Source organism: Molossus molossus, unplaced genomic scaffold (genome assembly GCF_014108415.1).
Source record: "Molossus molossus isolate mMolMol1 unplaced genomic scaffold, mMolMol1.p scaffold_m16_p_7, whole genome shotgun sequence".
Taxonomy (NCBI): Eukaryota; Metazoa; Chordata; class Mammalia; order Chiroptera; family Molossidae; genus Molossus; species Molossus molossus.
The window spans coordinates 29488174-29513692 of NW_023425401.1; the positions used below are offsets into that span (position 1 = coordinate 29488174).

The window sequence follows — 25519 nt, forward strand, 5'->3', positions numbered from 1 at the left end:
ACTCAGTGTCCACGCTTGAGTCATCTTCCTAGCCCTACTCTATTCTCCATTTCAAAAAAAAAAAAAAAAAAGGTATGATGGTCAAAACAGCTGCTAGAAACAAAACCATAAGCATTACCTTGATTTCACCCTCTCCCTGTCCCCCAGCCACTAAGTCTTGCAACTCACGGATAGCTCATGAAACTTTTGACTTTTCTCTATTCCTACTGCCACTAGTACTTGAGTTCAGCTGATCATAATTCCCATTATGGATTACTGAAACCCTCTTGGGTATCTTTTCAACACGGTAAATTCTCAGTAGCCATGTTTGTACACAATCCTCCCCAAGTCCCCTCCCACGACATTGCTATTTGGATGGTGCATGGACAAGTGATTAGAGCTGGCGCATTAGATTCTCTCAAGAGCTGGTCACAAGGCCTGGGATAACCATGCAGATCTATGCAAACAGTGAAGAAACAGATAGATGCTTGGTAGAAGAGAAAGTGGTTTCAAAAAAAGACAGAAGACAGGTTAAAGTCCAAAAGCTTTCCGGATCATGGCAACAGTCCCTTGTGAGGTCAATAAACCTTAGGCTAGTCAAGCTATCCCAAAATGGTTCCAGTCAGTTTTCTTTTAACTTGAAAGTTTAATGTGGAAGGTGGAAGCAACCAAAATGTAAACCAATGGAAGAATGGATAAACACTGGAGTATATATATATATATACAATGGAGTATTATTCCACATTAAAAAGGAATGAAATTCTGATATGTGTTATACCATGGAAGAACCATGAAGACATAATGTTAAGTGAAATAAGCCAGACACAATGGGACAATTATTGTATTATTCTACTTATGAGGTATATAGAGTAATCAGATTCATAGACTGTTTAATGGATATAGAGTTGAAGTATGAGACGATGACCAAGTTCTGCAGATGGATAGTAGCGATGGGTGTACTACAATGCAAACGTACCTAATGCCATGAAGCCATACACATAAAAATGGTAAAATGGAAAATTTTATGTCACACACACACACACACACACACACACACACATCCACAATTAATTGAAACAAAGTTTAAGCTGGCTTAAAGTGGTCAATGTTACTTGTACCAGCACCTTGATTAGGCTATTCCAAGTCATACTTCACCCTGAACCCAGAATGCTCAACCTAAAATGTCAAACTGATCATTTCATTCCCTATGCAATGCTGTCCTCCACCATCACTATTAAGTTAAACTACTTGGCATGGCATATAAGGAAGGCAGTACAAGTTCTGGTCTCTGCTTAGCTTTACCCTTGATTCTTGCCACTCACCCAGTACCCTAACTATACCTTTACCAGACCTTGTTACTCTCAACAACATTAATAGAATCCCTACATTGGGTCTCTAAAAGAGCACCTGTGCTCATGTCTTCAATATAAATATGTCTTTCTGAAATGTAGGGCTAAGCCAATAAGAGAATAAAGAAATTCTACAGAAGCCATAAAGGACAAAAAACAACAAATGCACAGGGGTAAATGCAAGTACTGGAGCAAGCATTTTACCTGTGGCAACTGCTGATTTCTAATGGCTAAAATCCTGAATTTTAATGGTCCCTGCTCCTCAGGGAACAAGGACAAAACTGGAGCCCTAACAGCTTGGTTAGAAAAAACACAAATCTTCTCTTGAGAAACACACCCTCAGACTAAACTTCAGAGAAATCAACAAAAAAGTTCCAAGAAGAAACATGAACCTATAATCAAAAATTACCATAAATATGAAGAAGTCACAACAAGGAAGAGTCAGGAAAATAAAAAAATCAGTACAGAATCAGACCATAAAGCCTGTGTGTACTAGGCTATAAACAGACTTATTTATACGACAAAATAAAGAGAGACCTGAAACTATGACACACACCAAAAAAATCAATAAACAACTACTAAGATTTGTAAAAAGAACCAAATAGAACTTCTAGAAACTAAATTAAAAATAGTATTGAAATTAGAGCAAATAAGTCACAACTGAATAAAGAATTAGTAAGCTGGAAGACATAAATAAATTATTTAGAATTCAGCACACAGAATCAAAATCATTGAATTATAAAACAGAGGTCAAAAACACATGAGAAGGTCCTTCTTATTTCTAATTGGAATTCCAGAAGGAGTTAGAGAGTAGGAGAGAGGCATTAAAAACAAAACAAAAACCTCAGAGGCTGATTTATAGAGCCATGTGCTAGCCAGAAAAGGACCAGGTCCTGGGGCCTGAAGTCAGAACCACCAGCAGCAGTGCCAGATGGAGAAGACAACTAGTCCACCATCCTGGGTTGAAGGCGCTCTTTTATACAATGGACTTGGAGAAGAAAGTTTTTACATTGGCGATAAAGGGGGTGGGAAAAGGTGAAGCAGGAAAAGTTCTGGGACAGGTATTCAAAAATAATCCATTTGAAGAAGTATTTGGTGTTTCTGTTTGATTGTGGACAGCAGTCCCAAAAGCTCATGTGTAAACAGGGTTGAGTTGTAAAAATAAATAGTAAGTAAAGAAAATGATAAATACATGAATAATTCCAAGTAAACATTAACTATATAAAGCAATAATAATGCCTAATTTATGGGGTGACGAGAAATCAAGATAAAACTAACACTCTAAACAACAGCATTCTAATTTAAAAAGTAAATAGAGTTATATAGGCGCTTGCCTTGACACGGAGTAAAGTAACTTCGGACTAAGTTTAATATGCATGTTAAAGGGTGACCACAGCACTGGCTGGTTTGGCTCAGCAGTCAGAGCGTCAGTCCTTGGACCAAAGGGTCACAGGTTCAATTCCAGTCAAGGGCACATACCTGGGCTGCAGGTTCAATCCCCAGCCTTGGTCAAGGTCATGTGGGAAGCAACCAATTGATGTGTCTCTCTCACATCAGTGTTTCTCTCCCTCCCTCCCTCTCTTCCACTCTCTCTAAAATTAATGGAAAAATATCCTCGGGTGAAGATTAACAATATACATAAATAAATATATACATACATACATACCATGAATTTTTTTAAAAGAATATATAACACTCAGCCCTCGCCAGATAGCTCAGTTGGTTAGAGCGTCATCCCGACACACCAAAGTTGCAAGTTTGATCCCTGGTCAGGACACATACAAGAATCAACCAATGAATGCATAAATAAGTGGAACAACAAATCGATGTTTCTCTCTCCTTCTCTCTTTAAAGTGAATTAAAAGAAATTTTTAAAGAAAGTATAACATTCAAACTATTACAGAGGAATAAAATGTAATTAAGAAATAAAAGTCAATTCAAAAGAAGGCAAGAAAGGAGAAACATTTAAAAAGCAGGACACAGGAAGCACAAAATGACTACAGAAATGATTCCAAATATATAAGTAACCACAATCAATGTAAATGAACAAAGACAGAAAAGCTAAACCTCTAGGTATAGGCAATATTTACAAGAGACACACCTAGAACTTGAAGACACAGAACAGTTGAAAGTCAACAAGCCAATACAGACACAAATACCACAAGGGTCACACAGTATAAATATCAAATAAGATGTATTGAAGAAACATAAGCAGAGATGTACAAAGCACTCATGATCCACCAAATTCTAGTGTTCCCATAAAGAGGAGTTCAGCATCCACACATTTGGACAATTCTATTATACCATTATAACTTTTTTAAAGCCTCATGGTTTAAAAAAAAAAAAAAAAAAAAATAAGTGTCTGTTCTTCCCTTGAGCTAAGACCTGCCAAGTCAGCCCTCTGATAAACCACCAAAGAGATGAGGAAATGAGCAATCCAAGCCCATGGGTCTTGTCTCCCTTAGATAAAGTACAAGATGAAAAAAATACAACAAATTCTAAAGAATCAATGGTAGTAGCTGAGAAAATTAACTTTAAGTCAAAAAGTGTGAACTGAGATATTCACTACTTCATTTAACCATTTTACTTCACAGTCTTAATCTTGTATGTACCGAGTGACAAGACTTCAAAAATATATAGTACATGTCATCAGAAATTCAAGGAGAAACTACCAATGCTACTATCTGTAAGACACTTAACACAATTATCTCAGTTGAGACATTAATCAGACAAAAGGTAATGAGATAGTTGAACACTGCAATTTATAAGCTTGATCCAAAAACTGGAAAATGCAATTTTTTCCCAAGCACACATGAAATATTTACAAAAATTGCCCATGTATTTGATAAGCCTTAAAGCAAGTCTCATATAATTTGAAAGAATTAGTATCAGGCCTTACCATCTGATGACACTGCAACTACATTAGAAATTAGTAACAAAACAAAATAATTTCAATAAATAAACCTATACATTTGGAAACGAAACCTGTGAGTCAAAGAAGAAATATGTTGGAAACTAGAAAATATTTAGAACTTAATGATAATGAATATCTACTTATGAAAAATTGTGGGACATGCCAAGAGCAGTAGGTATGGGGAACCGTAGGCATAACTGGAGATATTACACGTTCTGTTCCAGACCACTGCAATAAAGCAAGTATAGCAATAAAGCGAGTCATAATCGTTTTGCTGGTGGAAAGTCTTGTCTTCAGTTTGTAAAAACACAACATCTGTAAAGCACAATAAATTATAGCACAGTAAAACGTGGTATGCCTGTATACCAGACCCAGAATGTTTTACAGGTGAGTTCTACCAGAATGTTTATAGGTAATTTCAATTTTACACAGAATCAGAGAGAATAGAGAAAACATTCCACAACTCATTTCTTGAGACTAGTACAACCCTCATAATACCAGAATCTAACAAAGACTATATAAGAAAGAAAAATTACAGGCTAATCTCACTCGTGGATTTTCATGATGCAAAAATTCTGAACGAAACAATAGCAAATCCAATCCAGGAATATATGATAAAAGAATATATCACAACCAAGTTGTGTTTCTTCCAGGAATGAGAACATGGTTCAATATTGGAAAATATACTCATTTCAATTATCTCAAGGCCAAAAAAAAGTGATCAAATTTCATAATGACTCAATTAAAACTCCTATCAAACTAGGAAAAAATGGGAAAGTCATTAATCCAGTAAGTAGAACTTCAAATTGTACAGGACTTCCAGGAAGGCTCCTTACAGGGAGCTGAGTCCCATGAAGGCACACCCTTTGCCTGCCACTCTCCGCTGTCTGGAATGAGAAGTAGATGCCTGATGCTTCAGCACCTATCCTGACCTATGAGGTGACCTTAAGGATGGAACCAGATACTGTGCATAGAAGAAGAGCAAGACAGAAGGAACCAGGGTCCCTGATGTCTTAGGAGTACTCACTACCACATAGTTGCATGCTGAGTTGCATGTCTCTGGACTTCTTTGAAATGTGAAACTAAGCTTTTGTGTATTCTTATTGATTGACTGATTGATTTTAGAGGGGGAGAGAAGAGGAAGAGAAAGAGAAACATTAATTTGTTGTTCCACTTATTTATGTATTCACGGGTTGCTTCTTGTATGTGCCCTCACCAGGGAGAGAACCCAAAACCTTGGTGTATGGGAACAATGCTCTAACCACTGAACCACACCAGCTGGGCTGAAACACCATTTCTATTCAAAATGGTACTGGAAGCTCTAGTCTGGGCAATGACAAGAAAAATAAAATGTTTAAGAACTGTTAAGAAACAAAATTATTCACATATAAATAGAAAATTAATCTTATAGAAAATTACTAGAAATGAGAGTTTAGCTGGACAGCCAGAAAAAGTCAAAAGCATTTCTATATATTAGCAACAATCAGTTAAAAATCTTTAGCCCTGACCAGCATGGTTCAATGGTTAGAGCGTCGGCCCACAGACCAGAGAAACCTGGGTTTGGTTCCCGCCCAGGGCATGTACCTTGGGTGCAGTTTGTCCCTGGCCCCGGTTGGAGTTATATGGGTGGCAACCAGTCGATGTATCTCTCTCACATCGATGTTTCTCTCTCTCTCTTCCTCCTGTTCTATCTAAAGATAAATTAAAAATGTCCTCAGGTGAGGAAAAAAAAAAAAAAAAGAAATGATTCTCAAGTGAGATTTTTTAAATTGACTTTTCACCTATATTAAAACTTCAGGGAAAAACACTTTAACTATATTAAAAGTAGGAGCTCTTTCCAGTAAAAGACAGAAAGAATGAAAAAATTGAGATAGGCCAAAAATTGAGAAATGCAACACTACTATCCACACTACTAGCTCTCAAAAATCAATAAGAAAAATCTGCAAAAAAAAAAAAAAAAAAGATGTTAAACACAAATAGCCAATAAATATTTGAAAAACTGTATTAAGATCACAACAAGAAACCATTTCACATCCATCAGATTAGGGGGAAAAAAACTTTTAAAAGTTGCTGAAAATGTGGATCAACTGGAACTCTCCTCCTCTCCTGATGAGAGAATAAACTGGTAGCACTACTTGGGGAAAATTTGGTTTTACCAGTAAAGCTGAAGATGCATACCCTATGTTCCAGCAATTCTACTGATATACTTTTAAACAAGTGCACTGACAAACAGGTACAAAAATATTCACAGAAGGCCTATACACAATGGAAAAGAACTGCACACAATCAAAATGTCAGTAACAGTGAAGTAGCAGAATGAAAAGAATGAACTCCACTTATAAGTGTCAACACGGACTACTCTCAAAAACAAGCAAAAGAAACAAGTGAGAAGATATACATGGTATGATTCCCTTTACATAAAGTTAAACAACATTCCAGCCCTGGCAGGTCTGGCTCAGCAGTCAGAGCATCTCACAGAACTCGGTTGTGGTTCGTCCAGGCCTGGCCTGGGTCAGGGGCTTGTGGGAGGCAACCAGTCGATGTGTCTCTCTCACATCAATGTCTCTCTCTCTCTCTCTCTCTCTCTCTGTCTCTCTCTCTCCACCTCCCACTCTATCTGAAGATAAACGGGAAAAAAAATATCCTCAGGTGAGGATTTAAAAAAACAAAGAAAAAAACAAACATTCCATTTAGGAATGCCTACATGTAGAAATAAAAGTATATAGAAAAGCTTAGTGTTTTCAAGATAGTGTTTCTTTCTGGCTGGTAGGACTTAATTGAGGAAGTAAACTGCTAATTGGTAAAGTTCCATTTCTTAAGCTGAATAGGTTCATTTAATCTCTCTGGAAAGTACTGTATACATACTAGTCATATATACTTTTCTCTGTACATTATATATTACATGATATATTTTAGTGACTCAAAAGTATTCAAAAAGCTATTTTAAATTATCTTCTTGCTCATCTCCATGTTTCGTTTGTTTTTTAAACATGCTGTTGGTAGGTAAAAGTGGTCTTTTAACTATAAAAAAACAATGATATTAGCATCTGGTACTTTAAGAGTTGCTCTTAAAAAAAAATGCTATTAAAGATTATATTCATTCGTACCCTACCCTATATAACAGCAACTTGTTTTCCAAAGCAACACTAAGGTGCAAAAGATATTAAGTCTTTGGAATAAATATAAAATGGACTTTATTGACTTGCACCAATACAACCACAAATTTTTTATATGCCAACTGACATGCATCTGTTAATGAAATCTTTAAATTTGTTTTAGTGATAGCAACATTAAAAGGCAAATATATTAAGTACTATGTAAACACTGAGATAGACTATAATTATGGTACATTAGATTTCCATTTAAATCGCCACATGAAGTCTCAAAAGGATCTTATTTGCTTAAGTTCTCTAGCTAGGTACCTGAATTTGAATGACAACAACTAAGGTGCCTTAGGCAAACTCACGGACTCAGTGTCCAAAAACTAATAATTTCCAATAAAAAGTGTATTCCAGCCCTGGCCAGAGTGGCTCAATGGTTAGAGTGTGGGCCCCAGCACCAAAGGGTCTTGGTTGGATTCCAGTCAAGGGCACAAAGGTGGGTTGCAGATCCCTGCCCCCTTCCCGCCTGTGTTGAGGTGGCAACCAATTGTTGTGTCTCTCACATCCACGTCTCTCTCTCTTTTCTCCTCTCCCCTCCCTTCCACGCTCTCTAAAAATTAGTGGAAAAAATATCCAGGGTGAGGATTAAAAAATGACTATAACAATAAAAGTGTTTTCCAATTTCTGCAGCACCATTGGCACGTTTATTTTATCCTCACCGAGGACATCTTTGCACTTATCTTCAGATAGAGCGGGAGGGAGAGAGGGAGAAAGAGAGAGAGAGAAGCATCGATGTGATAGAGACACCGACTGACTGTCGCGCACACACGACCCCAACCTGGATGGGGACCAACGGCAACCGAGGTACCTGCCCTTAGCAGGAACCGAACCAGGGACTCTGGTCCGCAGGCCCAAGCTCCAACCGCTGAGCCAAACCGGCCAGGGCTCATTGGCACTATTTTTATGAGCACTCATTCTGCAATATCCCTGGCAAGGCAGGTGTCAATCGGCAACAACAAAAATCAACAGCCACATGAGCCAATGAGATTTGAAACACACCCCTCCGCCCCCCAATCTCCTTTAGACAGGTTATCTTCCACACCTCCAGATCTCCCCTCCGGAGTCCTGGGGAGCGGAGCGCAATTGGGAAAAGATTGCAGAGGAGTTCAAAGGGGACCGGGAACCATATGGCCAATAGTCATTTGGGACTTTGCAAAACATTGTTATCTACCCTCTCATTTTGCGTAAGGGGAATTGTGTATCAGGGACAAGCGCACCTGGTCAGGATCTAACAGGAATTTAAATCCGTCTCCTATCCTAGACCAGTGGTCCTTCCGCACCCACCCACCCAGTCCTAGACGCTTCAATTTGTTGCTAATACGGAGGTGAGAAAACCTGCACGTCCGCAGAGGCCAGATTGTCAGGACCAGAAAGGGTCGTAGAGGTATTCAGGTCGCCCCCTCTTGTAATCAGATCGCCCCCCTCTTCCTACAGGTGGGTAAACTGACGAGGGAAAGTGACGCAGCCTGGAAAGTAAATCTCCAACCCTGCGCCGCAGAGCATCTGGGGGACTGACAAAGGCGGTGATGATCACTGGACACCCCACTTCCCACCTCTAGAAGGACGGGTAGTTAAAAGAAACCCTAACCCGAGATTTCATTCAGCAAGAATCGCACCCTTCCCACGCAGAACCTGGAAACGGGGGAGTAGGGAAATGCGAACAGCCGGTGCACAGTACCGACTCCCGCCTCTCTCTTCCGCATCAGTTGGCGGAGACAAGGATAACGAGTAGGGCTGCGGCGCCTCCCGCGAGAAGAGATACCTGAGGCTCGCACCGCAGTCTCCCGCCGCATCCGCAGCCGAGCCCGATACCCTGCTTCCGGGGTCGAGTCGCCGCGGGGAGGCCGGAGATCACCGGAGGGCGCCTCAAGCCCCGCCCGCCCAGGCCCCGCCCGCCCAGGCCCACACCCAAGCCCCGCCTCCACTGCCCTCTTCCCGGCGAACCGTCGCAACTTCCGGGACGCCGCGCGTCTCTAAGAAGTAGATTCCCACTTCCGAACGCATTCTTCCTTTCGCTTTCCCTTTGGTGGACAGCGTGGGTCTAATCGAGATTTCCGCGCGTTTGATTGGTGGAGCGCGAGGGCTGGTCTCCGCCGATTGGTGCCAGGGAAATCGCCCATAGACCTCCGCGAGGCGCTGTTTCACTCCGACGCTAGTTTGCAGCCGGCCTCTTGGTCTTGGTCTGCAATGATGATGGAGGTGATGGAGTCGCCCAAGTCGCGTATCAACGCCAGCATGCTAGCTCAGTCCATCGACCGGCCCGTCTGCTTCGTGGGGAAGCTGGAAAAGGTGTGCGCGTTCGCCGCCCTGGGCTCCCGGGTTCATAGTCTGTGGGGGTTGAGTTGGTGGGAGGGGGAGGGACCCCTTGACTGCCGGGGGGCGGCCTCGGGGTAGGTAACGGAGGATGAAGGAGGACTGAAAGAAAGCCTTAGATCATCACGTCGCTCCGATTCCTTTGTTTTTGCACACTTTTTAGCTATTGCAGTCCCATTTTGGCGCCTCTTTTATGGCGCGAAATAGCAATGTTTGCCAGCGTACACCGTTCGTTCCTAGTTCTAGCGCCTCCCACCCTCATTCTGTTTACATCTACATAAAATAAATTATGGCCGTGACTCCCACATCTACGTTCTTGATATTTTAGTTTAGCCAGACTTGACATCTAGTCCAATTTTCTTCTCTTCTGCAGTTCTCCTTCTCAAACGTCGTTTCTTCCTTGAAATATTTCTCATAAAGCATTCCTCGATTGTCCCTTCCAGATCCCATAGCAATCTGTTACCTTATCCCAGTGCAGCCCTTCATCCTTCTGATGAGATACAGGCCCAAAGTCTAGGAATCAGTGACTCAAGAAAGCTGAGAGAAAAAAATACAACTAACATTATATAAAGGCTCACAACCTCTTTTTGAAATAGGTGTTATTCTGACTTCACAGGTAAGGAAACTGGGTAGGAGTGTATGGTTAAAACGCTGAAGACCACATCAGGTAGCAAAGTTGGTACTCAAAGCAGATCTGCATGCTTTGTAGCTGTTTCGCAAGACTAGAACCCAGATCTTTTGACAACTAATTCTCTCTTTACTTCATCATGCCTGATTTTTAAAACATACCCTCGGTGAACTATGTACTATTTAGATCTCAATTTTAGATAGTTTGGACCCCCTTTAGTTTTTAGCATAGGGTTGTGTGATACAGCAAAGAAAAGTACAGGACGTATTTGTACTAAAGAAGTGTTTATCTGAAATTGAAATATAAACGGGCATCGTTTGACTGGATATGGTAACATCAGATAATTTGAACCAAATAAACTTCAAAACAATTGCTTTGTGCGCATCTATTATATAATGTTGGATCAATCTGTTCATCTTTTGTCAAACTTAATATTTTTATTTTGATGAGATTTTAAAGGTTTTTTGTATGTGGGATTTATGTTTTCATTGTGTATTTTTCAGATTCATCCCACTGGAAAAATGTTTATTCTTTCAGATGGAGAAGGAAAAAGTGCAACCATTGAGTTGATGGAGCCTGTATGTTCAAGTATTAATGCTATGCATATTATATTTAAGTCTACATCTTGTTTTGGTTTGTTGCTGATATTTTTTATTCTCTTTTTTTTTTTTTTTGGTACGTGCCCCTACTGGGAACCAAACCTGGGACTCTCTGGTCCACAGGCCGACGCTCCAACCGCTGAGCCAAACCGGCCAGGGCATATTTTTTATTCTTGTAGTAGATATATAAAGGATCAGCTTATAAAACTTCTTGGCTGTAAAATTAAATTTTTGTCCTGTTATTGCATTATATTTCCCTTTGCTTGTCTAACCAATGATTCTATGGACTCTGTGGGTTTTTTATTACATTTCCTAAATACCAGGTGATAATTCTTATGTCTTATGAAAGACCATAAAAGCATGTAAGGTAAATCTTTGTTTATTTTTATTTTTTTTATTTATTATTATTATTATTATTTTTTATCCTCACCCGAGGACATTTTTCCATTTTTTGTACAGATAGAGTGGAAGGGAGAGAGAGGAAGAGAGAGAGAGAGAGAAACATCGACGTGAAAGAGACACATCAAGTGGCTGCCACCCACACGACCAACCAGGGCCGGGGACAAACTGCAACCGAGGTACATGCCCCTAGCGGGAACCGAACCCGGGTCTCTCCAGACTGCAGGCCGACGCTCTAACCGTTGAGCCAAACCGGCCAGGGCTAAATCTTTGTTTAAATAACTTTTCTTCCTGAAGAAAACATGAAGATGATATATTTTAAATTCTGTTTTCTATTTTTGTTTACATATATTTACAACTGTCACTTAATTTGTTTTTACATTTTATATTTACATTTTCTTGGTGTTTTTTAAAAATTTATTTATTTATTTTTGTTACAGATGTTTCTCCTTTTTCCCCCATTGACACCCCCCCCCCCAGCACTGTTGTCTATGTCCATGGTTATGCATACATGCTTATAACTTCTGTGGTTATCTCTTCCCTCCCCTCTTCTGAGATTTGTCAGTCTGTACCCTACTTCTATGTCTCTGGGTCTGTTTTGTTCATCAGTTTGTTTTGTACGTTATATTCCACAAATAAGTGAGAGCATGTGATATTTGTCTTTCTCTAATTGGCTTATTTCACTTAGGATGATACTCTCCAGGTCCCTCCATGTCATCTCAAAGGATAAGAGATCTTTCTTTCTTATAGCTGCATTGTGTATATGTACCACAGCTTTTTTATCCACTCATCTGTTGATGGACACTTGGGCTATTTCCAGATCTTAGCGATTGTAAATAGTGCTGCTATGAACATAGGAGTACATATATTCTTTTTGATTGGTGTTTCAGGCTGCTTAGGGTATATTCCTAGAAGTGGGATCACTGGGCAAATGGCAGTTCAATTTTTAACTTTTTGAGGTAACACCATAGTGTTTTCCGTAGTGGCTACTTCAGTCTGTATTCCCACCAGCAGTGCACTAGGCCAGCAGTGCACTAGAGTCTTCTTGGTCTTTTATTGAGACAAATGCATGTCCTGTTTGGTTAATGTGTACAGAACACACTGTGCAAGAGACAGATAATAGAAGGTTTCTTTCATTGTGTTCTTTTGAACTAATTAATCCTTGTAGAAATGCTGGACATTCTCAATATCTTTAAGTGATTTTGACTTCAACTTAAATGTTTAACTGTATCTTTGGATCTGGAGCTACTGCTAAAAGTTAGCAGGACTTATGATAATCTGACCATAAGTACTCAAACATTTTTTAACAAGTTATACTTCAGTTTTTGCATTGGTAAATTTTTAAATTATTTTGTTATATGAAATGAAAGATTAGTAGACCGTATAACAATTTTCCAAGTTAATTAACCATTGAAAATGTGATAACACGAAGTTGACATTTTGTTCTTTGTGTTAGCTTGATGAAGAAATCTCTGGAATCGTGGAAGTAGTTGGAAAAGTAACAGCCAAGGCAACCATTATGTGTTCATCTTATGTCCAGTTTAAAGAAGATAGCCATCCTTTTGGTAATTAAAGCATTCTAATTCATGTATTTTGGAGAAAAAGACTTTTATTCTTAACTTGAATGTCTTGGTCTTGAGTATATTTTCAATTTCTATAGAATTTTCTGATCTCAAAGGAAAATGGGAGGACATTTTGCCCTGCTTCTAAGTAGTGTGTGTATATGTAGGAGAAACTCAGTAAAGATTAATTAATATTTGCAGAAAGAGAATTTTTTTAAGTCAAACAAAAATAATGTTAGTCTTTTTATGTTTTATTTTAATATATGAATTAAAGGCATCAAATAATATATAACACCTAAAGCACAAGGCAAAAACTGTGCCTGTGCAATGGATGATCTCCTATACTCCGTCTTTCTTTTGGAGCCACAGTAGTTAAAGAAATATGATGATCCATATCTCAGTGTTAGTAGATGGGTTGTGCCCTGGCCAGTTTGGCTCAGCGGTTAGAGTGTTGGCCTGCTGACCAAAGAGTCCTGGGTTTGATACTGGCCAGGGGCACATACCTCGGTTGTGGTTAGTCCCTGGCCCCAACTGGGGTCGTGCAGATGGCAACCAATTGATGTGTCTCTCTCACATCGATGTCTCTTTCTCTCTCCCCTTCTCTGTCTGAAGATAAATGTAAAAATATCCTCAGTGAGGATTAAAAAAAAAGAAGATGGGTTGTGAAAATAAGTTGACCTCTAAAAGGGAGATAAAAAGAAAGAGGTAGAAATCTTTTAGGTAATAATTGATGTTACAACTTTCCACTGTAGATTAAATGTTTGCTAAACTGTTTCTTTCAGATCTTGGACTTTACAATGAAGCTCTGAAAATTATCCATGAATTCCCTCAGTTTTTTCCTTTGGGGGTTGTGCAATATGATTGATCTTGATTGCAAATGAGCTACATTGAAGACTATTAAAGGAGACCCGTGATATTAAAGGAGACCCGTGATATTTGAGGGAGAAATTCATTATTTTTATTAATTCTCTTTTTAATTTTATTTACCTAACTTTATTAGCTATTCCAGTATGCCATTTGTAATGGAACTGGTGTATTGAGAGTTCTCTCGTGTGGCCTCATAAAAAAAGTCACTACTCTGGCATATGGTCAGATCAGATATAAAAATAGAGCAGTTGTCTGAGTTTAGTTTTGTGTTTTATTAATAAAAGTTTAAATGATTCATACTATTGGTCATGTTATTATTTTTTAAGTCAGGTATTCAAGCATAAACTTGAAATTTCATAGTTATAAGGTCAGTCACTTTAGCTCGAATGAGTGTAATTTGAGTGAGTATAGCTGCCCTGCCATGTGTTCCCTGATTTTCTGATAAGGATTTTATTAATTCACATATTTCAAGTGTACAATTCAGTGGCCTTTAGTATATTTACAGAGTTGTAGAACCATCACAATCAATTTTAGAACATTTTCATCATCCCCCAAAGAAATGCTATACCATTTACCTATAGTGGGCCAGCCCCTCCACCATCACCACCCACCCCCCGGCCCTAAGAAACCACTTATCTTTCTGTCTCTATAGATTTGCCTGTTCTGGACATTTCATATAAATAGAATCATATGGTCTTTTGTGTCAGACTTACTTCATTTAGCATAATGTTTTCCAGGTTCGTCTATGTTATACCATATATCAGGGCTTCATCCCTTTTTATGGCCAAATAATATTCCATTGTAGGATATACCACTTTTTTATTTTTTTATCCTCACCTGAGGACATTTTTGCATTTATCTTAAGATAGAGCAGGAAGGAGAGAAGGAGGAAGAGAGAGAGAAACATCAACTGGTTGCCACCCACATGACCCCAACCAGGGCCTGGGACAAACTGCAACTGATATACCACATTTTTTAATCCATTCATTAGTGGGTGGATATTTGTTTTCCACCATCTGGCAATAATGAACAATGTTATTATGGATATCCATATATGTAAGTTTTTGTTTTTACTTCTCCCTGGCCAGTTTGGCTCAACAGTTAGATCATCGGCCCGCAGACCAGAAATTCCCGGTTCTGTTCCCGCTAAGGGCACGTACCTCGGTTGCAGTTTGTCCCCAGCTCTGGTTGGGGTCGTGTGGGTGGCAACGACTTGATGTGTCTCTCTCACATTGATGTTTCTCTCTTCTCCCTCTCCAACTCTATCTGAAGATAAATGCAAAAATGTCCTCAGTTGAGGATAAAATATATATATACATATGTTTTTATTTCTCTTGGAGTGGAATTGCTGCATCAAATGGTAAATATGTTTAAATTTTTGAGGAATTGCCAGACTGTTCCAAAGTGTGTACCTTTTTACATTCCCACAACAGTGTTTGAGGATTCTAATTTCACATTCTTAGCAACACTTGTTGTTATCTGACTTTTTTATTGTAACCATCATAATGGGCATGAAATGGTATCTGTGGTTTTGATTTGCTGTTTCTTTTTTTTTTATCCTCACCCGAGGACATTTTTTCCATTTTTTGTTCAGATAGAGTGGGGAGGCAGAGAGAGAGAGAGAAACATCGAGGTGGAAGGGACACATCGAGTGGCTGCCACCCACACAACCCAACCAGGGCCGGGGACAAACTGCAACCGAGGTACGTGCCCTTAGCGGAAACCGGACCACAGGCCAATGCTCTAACCGCTGAGCCAAACTGGCCAGGGCTGCCGTTTCTTTTTTAACTATCATAAGTCATCCCCGTTGCTCAGAAAGACCCTAATACCTCCAGTCCTTTTCACTACCATTGCCACTATGGGATCGAGCAATTGTCATCTTTACTTGAACTAGCGTAGCACCCATAATTATATAACTGGACCCCCTGTTTCCAGCTTATTCCTATCATCCAGGCAACGCATTAAATATCAGTTGTAATCATCATACTATAAAGTTTAACAAGCAGAGAAATGTGGAAAGAGGAAAACTTCCTGAGAAGCCTACAATGGAGGAACCCAGCCAATACTACCTTAACAAAGTGACCAAGGTCAGCATCACCAGTGATGACATGTGAATATCATGTGCCCTCTAATGTGATGTGATAAGAAAGGCACTTCACCTCTGGTATTTTTTCAGAAACCCTCAACACCAGTCTAATGAGAAAGCATAATACAAACCCAAACTGAGGCACATTCTACAAACTGATCACTACCTCCCAAAACTGTTAAGGTCATGAAATCACAAAGAAACTCACATAGCAAAGAAGACTAAGGGGACGTAGCAAGTAGGCATGATGTGGGATCCTGGATAGGCTCCAGGAACAGAAAAGAACACAGTAATCTGAGTCATGTCTGGAGTTTAGTTCATGATAATGTACCAGTGTTGGTTTCTTCGTTTTGACAAATGCACCATGGTAATGTAAGATAACATAAAGGGAGACAAACGGTGAAGGGTTATATAAGAACTCTTACTACTTTGGCAACATTTCTGCAAATCTAAAATTACTCCAAAATGAAAAACGTTAACAGCCTCCAGAGACTTTCCACTGACTAGATCAGGTCCATATTTCTAATTAATCATTAAGGCACTTCACAGTCTGACAACGTCCACCTTATTCCCAAATTCTACTCTCCCCTTGAAGCTACCCTCCAAGACCAGCTGCCATTCCCAGAACACACTAGCTCCTTTAAGATCTGGGTGCCGTTGAACTTGCTTTTGCTCTGACTGTAATGTCTTTCTGTGCCTAAAGGAAAACATTCTCTAAGCTTTCCCTAACATAGGAAAGTAGAATTAGTTACTTTATATTACATTCCTTTTTATACCTCTTATCACAATTAACTTGCTGACAACTGTTTTTCAGAATTTTTTTTAATTTTAACACCAGAAAAGTCAGAAAGTAAAATTCCTGGTGTCTTCCCACAGACACTGCTATGAATTGCTGGATAGCTTTCCAGAACTTTCTCTACATAAACTGTCTATAGCACCTCAATATACTGTTGAGCAACATGCATTTCTCCTTTAATATGTTTTTGGCAATTGACATATAGAGCTATCTCATCCTTTTTCATAGTTGCAAAACATCCATTGTGCCACATGTCCCTTAATTTATTTAACTAGTTCTCTATTAGTCTTCCCCACTAAGGAGAGGCCCTTACAGATAATGAACCTGTAGTTAAAATCTTATTGGCATTTCCCAATGCCTAACATAGTGTGTAAGTAATTTAGTCCACCCAGCCTGGTTTGAGAAAGCACAAGGCAGAGAGGAGAGGTAATGAAGGCCTGAACCATAATAGGTCAAGTGGCAAAGCCAGGAGGCAAGGAGTCGAGTTCAGAGTATATTATATTGGATTCCAGAGGTCATAGTGATGATGGTAGAAGCTAAACACACTAAGAACTGAGGATGAGGTCAACTGATGAGGCAATAAATTTGCTTCAGTACAAATTTTAAGTAGTTGATAGGCCCTTGAGTGAGATGTCCAGAAGGTATTGGGAATAGGACCAGAGAGAGATTTCAGTGACACCCTGCCTAAAATACTTCAAGTAGAGTTTAAGATCTACCAATTCCTTATCTACACTTTCAAAAGCTAAAATGGTTTGAAACCAAAAAGCTTTTCCTCAAATGTGGGACAAAACTCATTTGGCAACAAAACCTACTAAGAATTGTAACGAGGCTCCTTATAGTCTACACCACCTACTGTAAATGCTCCATCTTCACTGCAGAAATAGTAATGTTGGATCAGAGGGTGCTGCCCCTCTAGGGAGGCTATTACACAACATACGGTAGATACACCCTATGACTGTTCTAAAATCCAAAAATTCTGAATTCTGAAGCACACCTGGCCCCAAGAGTTTCAAGTAAAGGACTCTGTTTCTAAATCAAGGGACAGCAAACAGAGTGAAAAAAACTACAGAACCAGGGAGGGAACTCGGGGGGACCTGCACACTTTCGGAACAGCAGCGGGAGAGTACCAGGCAGAAGCCCCACCGCGCCTGATCTGAGTAAGCACCAGGAAGTATTCATTGGCCGAAAGAACATCATGAAAGGCAAGGAAGGAGAGTTTCAAAGAGTAGCCAGTAATGCCGAAAGCTCAAAGAACTACTGAAAATTAAGGACTGGTGATATAACACTAACATTCCTAAACTATATCACATTTCTAAAAAAGGATTAGGCTACAAAAATGAAAAGGGAAGTGAAAAAGGAGGTAACAACTACAAAAACACTCAATAGGAAATATAATTAGGCATCAGATTTAGCTCCTGGTGGTTCTGGGAAGCTAGGAGAAAGAAGGAACAATAGGCCATAGGATTTTAACAGCCTTAAGTCCATTAGGACAATCAAACTTTTCCTAATATTATATTCTAAAAGCAATTATCACACAGAATCTAATGTGACAGATAATGAAGTACAAATGGTTGTCTCCAAAGTAATTTTAGAGATGTTCTTCATATGATCATTTTTATTTTCATTTGACAAAGACAACTTTAAAATAACTCTGAAAGCATCCCTCCATAGGGTGAGTTAAAGGCTCTGTGTGATAAACTAGTATTATTACTAAATTTTTTGAATTTTGAGATTGTCTTTTAAGGTGTTAATTTAATATGCAGTAAATCACTCAACAAGCATTTTGTGTCAGGTCCTGGGCTAATTATTAGAGATACATATAAACAAAGTCAAGTGAAGGACTGTGTTTCTAAATCAAGGGACAGCACAGAGTGAAAAGACCTTACCCTCTGAAAATCTCAATCTATGGCAGATTAGCATAGTCTCTGAAGATGTCTCAACTCAGATTGTTTAATATGTAATTGGTCTAAAGTTTTGAAGAAATCCACCATGATTAAGAACAAACAAGTTCTATAGGCTCTAATTAGCGGAACTTCAATTTTGTTGCCTTCCTTATTTAATTCACATGAAATTTTATTCTCATCTGTTGCTGAAAGAAAAACAATAATCCTGGTACCACAGGTTATTTTTCCTTGGGAGAGGATGCTAAATCTAGAATACTAATAAAGCATATGTTTTAAGTTACTTTCTAATTGTGATGTTAGTTTGAGGTAAGCCGCTTATGTTCTTTATGACCCCATTTGACCTACAGCACAGGGTTTTGAGATGGCTAATTAAGACCAGAGGTGTAGACGATGAACAATTTATAGTGTAATGTATTCATCTTGACTGCAAGGATTAAATTTGTTGTTAGCATGCGGTTTTTTCTTCTTTATATATTACAGAATGTCAAAAGCAGTTCACGATATTCTGTAGTATTTCTCCATGTTTTTTAGAGATTTGGACTGAAATGCAGTGGCTTTTGCATGTGACAAAAGCTTTCAACATGATTATTTTTGTAGGTGGGCAGGTAAAGAACAACAATCTCTGTGGATTCTATATAACACGGTCTTTATGACGAAAAATTGAGAAAACTTTGAAACAGTTCTCAATAAACAGTGTTATAAGTTGGAAGAAAGAAAAATATATGAGCTGTGCGATGGGTTTGGGTAATGCCATAGATGACACTGTGACTTAATTAGTCCCTCTTTTTAAAAGACTATTTTTCACAGGTGTTTGAAATAGAACCCAGGAAAGTAAATTAATTTGGCCGTTAAGAATCTCTCACCATAAAATGTTGTGTTGAGGTCATAAAGTTTTTAATAATAGTAGGTTTGAATGAATGGCTTCATTGAAAGACCCTGGTGTCATGTCACCTGAATCTTGAAGGATAAAGAGCAAGGACATATTCTTCTACGGAATAATCATTAATTAAAAAGTTAGATAATTTAATATTATTTTACCTGAGATATTTATTTTAAAATAAATATTATTTAGATCTGAACACTAATTTTCATTAATTCAACTCTGCTCAGTACACAATCATTTCAAGCCAAACTGCAGCAAATAAATTTAGTATAACCCTACAGAAAATCAGAAACAGTGTCACATTTCATTTAAACATTATATTTTTCTTTAGCTTTTGAGAATCTAAACACTGGGCTTCATGAGATAATACATTTATTTTAAAGAGATACATCTATTCTTTTAAGTGATCAGTTTCCCATTGAGTCAGTTATTTCTTCCATATGGCTCAGAAATTTTATGCCTTTAGTTGGTCATGTATTTGACCTTTTATGAGAGGCAGACAGTGGACGAGGGGCTACGTCATTTTGGAATCTCCTCAAAAATGACTAAATGTTTTCCAGATGAACATACTGTGGACTAAGGGAAGAACAAGGAATTAGAAATCATTGCTTCCAAACCAGGGATATTTGTATACTTCTTTCTCTTTTGGAATCTATTGACCTAGAATTGACCCACTCAACAATTTCTTTCACTCTCAGCAGTATGATTAAGTCATGAAAACGACTGACGATGAGATATAATATTTATTTCTACCCCACTTGTTTCCCCCAAAAAAGAATTTAAGATAGCTGCAAAAGTTTCTATCCTTTCCCAGTTTTCTCATTATAAATCCATACAGTGATGGTAGAATGGGACAGTCAATTGATTACTGTCATTTGTCATAGGAACATTAATCTGCTAAAACTGGCACTAATATCTGGCTTTATACCTTCTTAAGAAAAACTTTCAAATAACATTTCAAGATGAATAAAATATGTTCTATGTTGCTTTTCTTCCTTTCTCTTCTATTTTATAAGCTAAACCTATAATAGGTACAAATTTAAGAACATATTTTAAACAATACAGGGAAAATACATCATTAGTAGATAATGTACACAAAAATAATGCCTCCCTCTTTAATCTGTGACACAAGGTTGATTCTCTCATCACTTTTTTTTATGGAAAAATAAGCCAAAAAATATTTGTAAGTCATGTACAATAATTGTTAAAAGGTACCAGTTACATGTACATCTACCAAAGCTGGAAAGGATTATAAAGAACCGTGTGTCTCCAGGTATGATTCCCTGAACAGTCTGGAGTACATGACATTTGGCTTCTAATAATTTAAAAAATAAGATCTAGAGATAGGTCATCTGATAAATTATCTCATTGGAAATGAAGTTAGTAGGAAACTGCAGGGATTTCGGGTAATATGATGTATGAAGACAGTCATGTACAACTATAGAACACTGAGGGAGTTATCTAAAATACATTTCAGAAAAGAATTATTTGAATTGATGCATTTGAACTTTTAAAAATTTTATGAGTTAAAATCATTAAGTCAATAACATTTAGAAACATACTGCGTCCTGTGTTCTCAATAGACTCTAAATTCAGCTACAGGTGTCTTGTGATCACAAGATCTGGTTACAAATAGCAATTACCGTTGCAAAGCAAATTACATGGTGGCACAGGAAAATATCCCCTCTTCTAGCAGAGGGGAGAGTGGATTACCTCATTCATACATAGCCTGCAGGTTATACAAGGAAGACTACAGGCTTTAAAATGAAAAAGGGATGTATGCTAAAATAGAACAAGTATTTCATGAAAAAGTAAAAAGACAGATTGCTTTGTTTGGGAAAAACTTCTAAAGCACTCATGGGAAATTTTAGGTACGAATATTTAAGTGTTTCTGGGCTGTGAAAACTGTTTCTAAGATGTGTATTCATTTCCATAATATTTAAGAATGCAGGCATGAAAATAAGAGTTTTATTCACATAGGCCTTGGATATATTATATTACAATATACATTGCACAACAATATTGTATAACAGTATACATTTATACAATATTATACACATGTATATACTACATATATAATTGTAACAATATACCACAATTATATGCAATATAGTACAACCTGAAAATGGGTAATTTTTATTTAGCTAGATTCAGTACTGAAAGTATTGCTGTTTGTTTTAACCCACATATTTTATTTTATTATTGACTGAGAGAGAGAAACATTGAATTGTTCCACTTATTTATGCATTCATTGGTTGTTTCTTGTATGTGTCCTGACCAGGGATCAAACCCACAACCTATTAGGACAACACTCTAACCAACTGAGCTAGTGGCCAGGGCAACCCACACATGTTAGTAAGTGGCCAAAGCAAACCAAATTCAAACTACTTCAAGATACATTTTCATATAAGTAACCCCTAGGAGGTTGCCATACACATGCATTATTATTGCAATAGAGATTCCTCTACATACATACTTATGATAAAGTTTAATTTATAAATTAGTCACAGTAAGAGATTAACAATAACTAATATTTAAAACTATAATAACATACTGTAATAAAAGTTATGTGAATGTTGTCTCTCTTGATCTCAAAATATCTTAATGTATTGTACTCACCCTTCCTTTTGCGATGATGTGAGATGATAAAATGCTATGTGATGAGATGAAGTCAGGTGAAAGACCCAGACCTTGTGACATAGTGCTAGGCTACCATTGACCTTTTGAGGATTTATCAGAAGGAGGATCACCTGCTTCAGGTGATCCTGGATCATCGAGCCATGAGGCCTGCCCGTGGGTAACTGAAACCACAGAAAGTACAACTGCAGATAAGGAGAGGACTACTGCAATTTTTGGTCCACAATTCCACCTTTATAATTTATCTGACAGATATGCTTACTCACAAGTACCCAAAGATGTACATGCGAGGATGCTCACTGCAGCATTGTTGGTAGAAACAACAAATACCCTAAGTTTCTATCAATGGGAGATAATCACCAAATAATCACATACAAATCAGTGTTTGCGTTGTTTTGTTTTAGTAGGTGTATATGGGTTAATGAGGAATACTCTACAAGATATGTTTTTAGGTGGGAAAAAAAGCAAGGAGAATATACATAGTATGACCTTATCCAAACAGAAAGGCAAATACTGAAACAGAAAAGCACTAAACTTCAATAAAGGAACCTGAGATCTAATTCCAGCTTTACTACACAGTTACCTCTCCGAATGATCCCGTAGCTTTCTTCCAGTTCTAACAATTCATGCTGTTAAATACTCCATGAGTCATTTTCCAAATCAGTGGTTAGGTAAAACTGGTAAACAGGTGAATGTGGACCAGTTGGTATCTGCTGCCTGGAGTACTATGCAGAACAAGGTCCTGAGGGAAAGCGGGTGATTGATGAGCACCGTGTGTCTGCGTCAGGAAGGTATGGTTGTTCACTCCCACCAGATCAAACACACCTGACCTAACCTGTTCATCTCATGATGACTGAAAAGGGTTATTTGCCAATGGAGGATTTTAATACATGAAGGAAGTTTGTTATTGAGTCCACTTGTAGAACTCCTGTTCCTGTGTTTTGTTCGTTTGTTTTGTTTTTCATATACTGCAGTTTCCTTTCATAGAATCATAGTCTGCCCACTTTTCAAAATACAGGTCTCATTTATCTACACCAATCATTGCTGGGTAAAAATGTCCTCTACCTAGCAGTCCTCAAAGCAGCCTTTTTTAGCCTCTTAAAATATAAACAAACTAGGAAAAGATGAAAATTTACAATACCATCACTAACAACCTAACCACTAGAATCTGGAGAGAATCTTAAAGGGCAGAAGCGGCTGGATGGAGAAGAACCTAGGACAGCTCCACTGTATAGCCAGTCTCAACTCTGAAGAAAACACCTCAATCGGGTGAACATCATCATGTAGTTCAGGTAGTTATCTTAGTTCTTAGTTCTGGTAGATAAAACAGTTGGTCCTCTGAAATGCAGAGGAGAGCAGAGACAGGAAACAATGACAGAAAATGTAAGGGGATGAACAAAAATGTCATGATGGAAGACAAAAGTAGATGAGGAGGGAGCTTAAGTGCAATAATATTGAGAACGCACAGACAGGAATCCCAGAAGCAGGGGTAGATGCTGAAACGGAAGTTCTAAGTTCCAGTAAAGCTACAATCTGCCACTTTTTTGTAGGCCTGTGCCTCATTCTCTGCCATCTGGTTTAGACATGCAGCCCATATCACCAAGACATCTAAATGACGATGTCATCACCTCATTCTCACATGTTGCTGAACAAGAAGTTTCATTTCAAGGTATCTGAGTATCATTGGTTAATCCAGATCTTCTAAGTGCTCTCCTTTCTGGATTAATTCTGGCCTTTCAAAAACGTTTTACCTTCTACCCTTTCACTTTTTTCTCTAAAGGCAATAATTTAGCCACTTCATTTTCACCATTGCTTGCAAGTTGTGCAATTTCTCAAATTTACATTTCATACTGCATGTCAGTGATTGATAAAGAGACTGGGAAGTTTGGACATCGTAGTAGGTGGTACTCAAGACAAGAACAACTTCACTTCCGTGCTTCCTTTCTCAATTTAAGACTTTATGATGCTGGCCGATAAGCAAAAACAAAACCTGGTTATGTGTAATGGAGTGACTCAGAGGAGTAGATTTTGTGTTATTTTCAATGCCATAACTTAATTCTTTTATTTAAATGATCATCGATTGTCTTAGCACGACGTTCTAGTGGCAGAATCAATTTCAGTAACGATGTTGACGGCTGCAATATGATCAACTGAAACCTCCACCCTTTGCTATGAAAGGAGTGGAAATGATAGGTAGCTCATTAATGATTTATCCCAGAGGTGAATGTGTTCAGTTGCTGATAGGGGCTGTAGGTGAATGCTGCCAAAATGAGAAATGTCAATTGTCAGGCCTTGTGCATAATAATGGTGGAGCTATTTTTAAGCGTCTTTGAAGATTCAAGTTATGCTCTTTTTCCCTACGGTTCCGTCACATATGCTTGGCAATTTTGTTCTATGAGAATTCATTTTCACTCTGCTCAGATGTCTCTGCTTGAGCAAATATACACCACTCAAAGGTTAGCATACTTTAAAAGTTATTTAGAAATCTGTAGAATTCTACACATTGGGAGTGAACTTTAAAAAAAATAGAAGAGTAAAAGAGGCAAACCAGGGAAGTTACTGAACAACTTTTAGGCTAATTTCCCCTACAGGATATGTTTTATTAGCAAGGATGACGTATGTTCTTAATTTCTCAGGTCCCCAGAAGAAACACGCATAGTCTCTAATTCATGTAACATTTTCTGAAGATAGAGATATCACAATGAAATAGACCTCAAAATTATTTTTTCACCACATTAGGTGAATAATGTTACCAAAGGAGTATTCCAAAATGACCTCAAGAATCTGTCCCAGATTAGTTATTTCCGATCTATGCTTGAAAATAATGTTTCCTGCCTGGAGGAATATTCTTTGGAAGCCAGTGGTATCTTATTCACTGAGAACTATCTTTTTCAAATGTATTTCAGAAATCTGTCTTAAAGAAATGGTAATCTGTCCTGTCACAACTAACCCTGCATTCCATTTGTGAGAAATAGAAGGAAAAGTTCAAGAGAAAATGTGTTACTTTTGCAAGAGATACTTCTCCCACATTTATAAAATTGCTGAATCTTTTGCTCCATAACTTACACATCTTCATCTATTTTGGGAGCATTTATGTGTATAGTAAAGATACACACCCATAGTTGTACAAATATTAAGTATACCTGCTTAGGAAATAATACAAATTTCCAAATTGACAGAGAAAAAATTTTTTGACATAATATAGTAACACAGGAACTTTGTACTATTCAAAGTTTTATTAAGAAATAATCAGTTATCAAATTACGTGCTTCTAAAAAGGATATTTTGTTTTACCACATTTGAGAGTGGCAACTTCTTAAACATTCAGCAAAATATGTGGCTGCAATGTGATAGAAATCTGAATAAGCATGAATTTTCACATTTGCTACTTACAACTCCAGGCTTTCTTACATATACCCATTCCCCACGTATGTATCTATGT

At 38.1% G+C, this 25519-nt stretch overlaps 2 protein-coding genes across 3 annotated transcripts in view; one reads left to right on the forward strand and one right to left on the reverse strand.

Annotated features, from left to right (window-relative positions):
• Nucleotides 1-9258, reverse strand: part of UMAD1 (UBAP1-MVB12-associated (UMA) domain containing 1) — a 237189-nt gene extending 227931 nt beyond the window's left edge. For both annotated transcript variants that reach the window (XM_036246297.1, XM_036246296.1), the window contains exon 1: nucleotides 9166-9258. The gene's annotated coding sequence lies outside the window, so the exon portion shown is untranslated. The remainder of the gene's footprint in view (nucleotides 1-9165) is intronic.
• A 251-nt stretch (nucleotides 9259-9509) lies between these two features.
• RPA3 (replication protein A3) lies at nucleotides 9510-14070 on the forward strand. The gene is made up of 4 exons (XM_036247189.1): nucleotides 9510-9692; nucleotides 10848-10922; nucleotides 12799-12907; nucleotides 13687-14070. The coding sequence occupies exons 1-4, from the start codon at nucleotides 9591-9593 to the stop codon at nucleotides 13767-13769; spliced, it is 369 nt and encodes a 122-aa protein (XP_036103082.1). The 5' UTR covers nucleotides 9510-9590; the 3' UTR covers nucleotides 13770-14070.
• Nucleotides 14071-25519: the final 11449 nt, after the last annotated feature.

Bases quoted from the DNA above. Each gene is read 5' to 3' on its own strand.
- RPA3 (XM_036247189.1), top strand. From the start codon at position 9,591: ATGATGATGGAGGTGATGGAGTCGCCCAAGTCGCGTATCAACGCCAGC. The intron at 9,693-10,847 runs GTGTGCGCGTTC...TGTATTTTTCAG, and splicing joins TCGTGGGGAAGCTGGAAAAG to ATTCATCCCACTGGAAAAAT. The intron at 10,923-12,798 runs GTATGTTCAAGT...TCTTTGTGTTAG, and splicing joins CCATTGAGTTGATGGAGCCT to CTTGATGAAGAAATCTCTGG.